This window comes from Arachis duranensis, chromosome 9, assembly GCF_000817695.3.
Source record: "Arachis duranensis cultivar V14167 chromosome 9, aradu.V14167.gnm2.J7QH, whole genome shotgun sequence".
NCBI classification, from domain to species: Eukaryota; Viridiplantae; Streptophyta; class Magnoliopsida; order Fabales; family Fabaceae; genus Arachis; species Arachis duranensis.
The window spans coordinates 100701235-100707045 of record NC_029780.3 but is presented as its reverse complement, the minus strand read 5'-3'; the positions used below and the strand labels follow the sequence as shown (position 1 = coordinate 100707045).

At 30.4% G+C, this 5811-nt stretch overlaps 1 protein-coding gene across 1 annotated transcript; it reads right to left on the bottom strand.

The window, feature by feature from the left end:
- Positions 1-2335: 2335 nt before the first annotated feature.
- Positions 2336-5261, bottom strand: LOC107466374 (uncharacterized). The gene is given in 12 exon segments (XM_021130806.2): positions 2336-2419; positions 2942-3047; positions 3214-3294; positions 3389-3527; positions 3628-3719; positions 3809-3890; positions 4047-4200; positions 4291-4328; positions 4331-4349; positions 4469-4531; positions 4843-5010; positions 5169-5261. Coding segments are annotated over 12 exon segments (1119 nt in total).
- Between the last annotated feature and the right edge of the window lie 550 nt (positions 5262-5811).

Here is a 5811-nt window from a genome sequence, read left to right as displayed (position 1 = left end):
TCTACTGGACATTCACATCAGTGCAGCGACGTGTACACGTCGGCCAGGCGCACGTGTGGGAGAGTAAAACTTGAGAGTGACGCGTGCGCGTCTGTCACGCGTGCGCGTGGAAGCACGATTTGCCAAAAAATTTACTAAAAGCTGCAGAATTACATTTTCAAGCCCCAAACTTCCAACACAAATAACTTCTTCTACAAAATTCCTTTTTCAACCATTTTTGAACCGTTGAAAAGATTGTTGAATAAACTTTCAAAAAAAATCATTTTTGAAAAATTTTTCCAATGTTCACAAGCCAAATTTATTTCCACTCATCCAAATGACCACAACCCTACCACATTCACATAATTACACTCAACCAAAACCAAACCTACCTCATCTACACAATTTCATCCAAAACCATCAAATTCCACACTTCAATTCCTCAAACTTTATTATTCAATAACCAAACCAATTATTCACACATTCAATATTTAAAATCTATCCAATCTCTTATATCATCACACAATACACACAACAATTTACCTTCCTTTCCTCTTTTGGGCCTCCGGCCCAAAATTCACGGCCTCTGGTGCAAAGTCACAATTTAAATGCATATTCTACAAACTAATACTCATTATCCAATTCATCAAATTCTCAACACACCAAACATACAATTCACACAATTCTCAACCCAATCATTAATTTACATTACATATCAACTATGAATATTAGTACTAACTATTTACACAATCCAAACTTAATCCTAGAGGCATCTAGCCTAGAAATTCTCATCACACTATACCGTACTTAAATAAAAGTTAAACCGTACCTTAGCTCCAAGGCTCACCAAAGCTCCACAATCAAAACCAACCTCCCAATTGTGCACCAAAATCACGCAAAACTCTAACATAGTCAATTTTCACATTTATAATCAACCTAGGGTTCATGAAATTGATCAATCACATGGGTTAGAGGGTTTCTTACCTTAACCCATGAAATTTTGTGATGAATATCACCAATGACCCATACTAGAGCACCTTTAAACAACCAAAATCACAAGATTTCTTCAAAACCCAAATCAAATTCAAAATATAAGAGGAAAAAAGAAACTGGGCAGAGGAGAGTTAAATAATCACACAAAACTTTGATAGAATCGAAGAGGAGGAGAAGAGCAACGCGTGGCTGCAAACAGCTTGTCAATCGGAGTTCCAGATCAAAAGTTATGGTGATTTGAAGTTTGATGGAGTTAGGATTTTTTCTCTTCTTCCTCCCTTCTCCATTTTAGCATCCCAAGCCTCTTTTTTTAGAGTTAATAAGCTGAAATACTCATAAGTAATGTTTATATATGTTGGGTCTTGGGTCCACTTGGGCCCGATTTACTTATTTTTGTCCGTTGGCCCAATTTTGAGCCAAAATATTTAAGATTAGAGTTTTAAATTACATTTTAAATATTTCTTCCTTCCCTAATTATAAATCCTAATTTCTTTGTTTTATTCACTTATGATTAATTTTTCCAGCTGCAGTACCAGACAGATCTCAGTTGGTACTGCCTGTGAAAATTCCAGTGTACGTTTTTACGCAGAAAACTATGTTTTCCAACTCAGAAAAATCCACTGAGTCTAAATATCATATTAAAATTATCAAATTCTAATAGCTAAATTTTCTAACCATATTCGCTCTTATTTAATTTATTATTTAATTACGGTTTAACCAGGTTTTGCTCATAAAACTCTTTAATAAAGTATAACAGTAATATTATATGAACAAGTCCTTTAATAATTAAGTCAAATAAAATTGGTCTATAATCATCCTACTCAAAAAAAGTAATACAAATGTTTGAATCACACATTATTACTCCAGATACACTAAATTAGTGTATTTTGTGTCCATCCTGACAGGAAGAACACAGAAAAACTAACAAGGAATACAACATATTTTTTATTTTTCTTATATTATTCTTGTTAATTTTTTATAATTATATTTTTTTACTATTATATATTTTTTTCAAATTTTCTGGATGAAAAAAATTTATTTTGTTAAAACATATTTTTTTTACTATTATTCTTGTTAATACTTTTGTCACACGAATTTTTTTTCCATGGGTATAACGTTAGTTTCTTATTTGATAAGTACTTTTGTTAACGTTTACAAATTTCATGGATGCAAAGAGTATTTTTTCTCATATTTGTATTCATCACAAAAAGTTTACATACCAAAAACTATGAGAAATGACCAAATAAAAATTACATCTTTATTTTTGGTAATATGAAGTGCAAAAAAGGAAAAAGAAAAATCATCAATCTACCCTTTGCTATTTGTTAAAAAAAAACCTTGTAATATAGTATGCTATTATGTGTCATGGCTTGTTCTTAATATGCCGAGGGCCAACTTCTGTATGGATCTTTGAGTGTATTAGTGTTGCCAGATGCGAGAAAATCATCTACATGCATAATACATAAATGAAAACCAATTAAATTTAGTTGATGCAACTCTCACTCTATGAAACATATTTAAATTAGATTAATTTTATTCCTTAATCCTTATCCATGAACCCTATTTTTTGTTAATAAAAAGTATTAGGGGTATAAATTTCAGCCACATAAATATCATTTTAATTAAATTTCACACAATTTATTATTTTTTTCTAGATTTAGGATCTAGGTCTAGATTCATTTTACATCATTCCACAAACCAAAGTTCCATAAGTGAATATTTCTCTTGGTGTAGGCTTATTGGGATAATTAAACAACCCTAAGAGGCCAAAATTTTAACTTCAAAGATTAAAAATTTGGTCACAAGATACAAGATTTAATTTGGATATATAACGGGATATATTGCTTAACTATATGAGTTATCATGCCTTGCGTGTAATAGATTTTTATTATTAAATTAAATTTATCTTAATATATCATAGTATTGTCTATAGTACCATAATAACTTAGCTATGAAATATAATACGTACCTGGTAATCTCCAAGTATTCGTGACTTAAAACTTGCTGCACAATAATCAAAATAGTATTCCCATGTCCTAATAAATTTTTTGTCGAACCCAAGAGCCAAAATTTCACTGACAGAACAAGAAAAGTTTTAAATAAATGTTAGTGTAAGAAGTAATAGAAGAAGAAGAAGAAGAAAAAAGAAATTAGAAATGGTAAATTTCAACAATTAACTAGTGCATGGTGAGTGTTAACGTCAATCTAATAAAGTATGTTCCAATCAAATTAATGACATGCTTCTGTATTTTCTTGAAGTTCTTTCTCCACAACCTTAATGTTTGATAGTAATGGATTCCAATATTCTCAGCATACTCCACACTATATTCAAAAAAGTTCATTTTATCATTAAGAAAAAAGAAGAATGAAGGAATGGTCATGGTCATTGAAGTTAGAAATAACATATAAATTGTACCATAGTCTTGATGCAGCTGTCATGGCTGATGTTACCTTACTTAGGGAGGGTAGGCATCCCCCTTGAAAAATATATTCCTTTATAAATTCACTACTACGCTTGTGCTCATCATAAGACTCATCCGGACATGATATAAATTATGTTGTAAGATAACCATCTTCAAAAGTTAGTACAAATTTAAATACCAAATTTTATAGTAGCTAATAGTAAGTATTACTCCCTAGAACTTTATAATACCTGGAGAAAGAGAAGGCCATTATATACTAATATTGATTCGCAACAACCGAAAAACTCTTCCATATATTCATGACCAACTACTTATATCATTCCACTAAAATACCATACTACATGTTATGTGATATGTAGAAAAATATTGCTTTTCTATGTAGATTTGCAAAGTTAAAATGAAAATATGCTCACGCAAATATAATCCTATCATATTTGAATGTCTTTGGTAGTTGACGATAATCACACAGTAGAAATTTGATATGATCTTGAAATCATGAATTCACAACACTTAGAATGAGTAGTATTCATGCAATGATCTCAATAGTAAAATGAAATACCTAAATATGGCTTGTATTTTTATCTTGTTATGTTATTTTATTTTATACTAAGAAATTAATTAATCACATTAGCTTTTCATATACCTGAAATCCAGCATATCTAACTCTTTTTTCTGCAAATTTCAATTGCTCCTTAGATAAAGTGATGCCAATACATTTGCATCCAGTTCATTTGACAACTTCAATGGCAAAACTTTCCCATCTGCACCTGAGATCAAGAACTTCATGTGTGCTGTCTATCCTAGCCTTCATATATTTTAAAAAGTTGATGTTGTCAGGCCATTCACAATTTACCAACCACAATACATTGATAAAATAACATTCAAAGATACTCACTTTTTCAATGAGAAGAGACATTTTTCTCAGTTGTGATCTTTTAAGTCTTCATCTTCATTCTGTGTTAGAAATACAAATAGACTAATAAGAGAAAATGTGAACATGGGATATATCAGAAATTGAAGAAATATTTTTTACAAGAAAATTGGACTCAAGCATCAAAAAGTCATGGTCTTGCCTTGAACACTGCACATGTATATGTCATTGTTTCATCCATAAATAGTGCAAATAGTTCATTACTCTAGAAACAAACCAATGAATAAGTATAAGACAAAGATATTTATGACCAGTAAAAAGTAGGCACTTGAGATATATTGTGAAAATAAAATAAAATAAATAAAAGAAAAATAGTTAATAATTGCACTAACACATCTTTATTAAGTAATGATTGTAGTTGACATAAAGTACTTTTTTAACGTAAAAGTTGCAACTTATGCATGAAGTTCTTTTTAATTCTAGTTACAGAAAGTTGTAATAAAGTTCTTTTATTGTGCATATTGTGTAGAATAATCTCATTGAAACTTGTAACTTTGGTAGTTATTGATGTTATACCAGATCATATTGTCTAGAGATGTTGCGACGAGCTTATGTGAGAGTATTTTTCTTAACGTAATGCTTAAAGAAGAACTTTGCAGATGCTAAACCAGTTGTAAGGAAATTGGTGTCCATAAATCCTTGAAGACATAAAAATACAATTACAATTTCAGTACTTTCTATCAACTTACCTATTCTTTTTCAATTTTTAGTTTGAAGCATTTGATGAATCTATACTTGATTTGATGAAAATCTGTAGCACAAGTACAAAAAAATATGGAAGTAAATACTAAAGTATGATATGCATAATTATATGTTAATTTGATCCTAATGAATATGTATACCAGAAAAAGATTCAAAAGACCGTTATCTTTATCATCAAGGGAAAAGTCTCCATTAATATATGCATCTGCAAGACCTAAATTAGCTTGTGTCATAACCTAACAAGAACAACAAAAAACGTTAATTATCATTATCTTAGTTCCATGCCAAAAAGTAGAAATGAAAATCACTAACTTCATTTCATGCATAACTCTAAAGCACATACCTTCCAATAAAATTGGGGATTATGGATTCTCATAACACACTTCAAAGAGTGCTTCATATTGTTTCCTTCAAAGGTAAACATTGTTCCTCCCTCTTCTAATAAACTGTAAACTCCTCAAGATAAGATATAAAGTGAGTCAAGAACTAGAATACAATTGATGTTAAAATCTTCTAAATAACATGATTGTTTCAAGAGAATTGCATTATTTTATGAAATTGTTATTCCAATAGTATTATTGTGTATGAATATGATACTTCCAACTTAAAGTGTAAAAGGAGTAGAATTTCTCTCTCTAGAATACAAGAACAAAAACTAGCTAAAATTATATGTAATGTGTGTATGATTGAGTCCCCCCTTTCCCCCTTAGTTCCTTGGGTCTTTTCCATGCAGAATTGAGCTCAGATTGGGCCTGTAGCCTTGCAAAAATCGCCATCCACAAT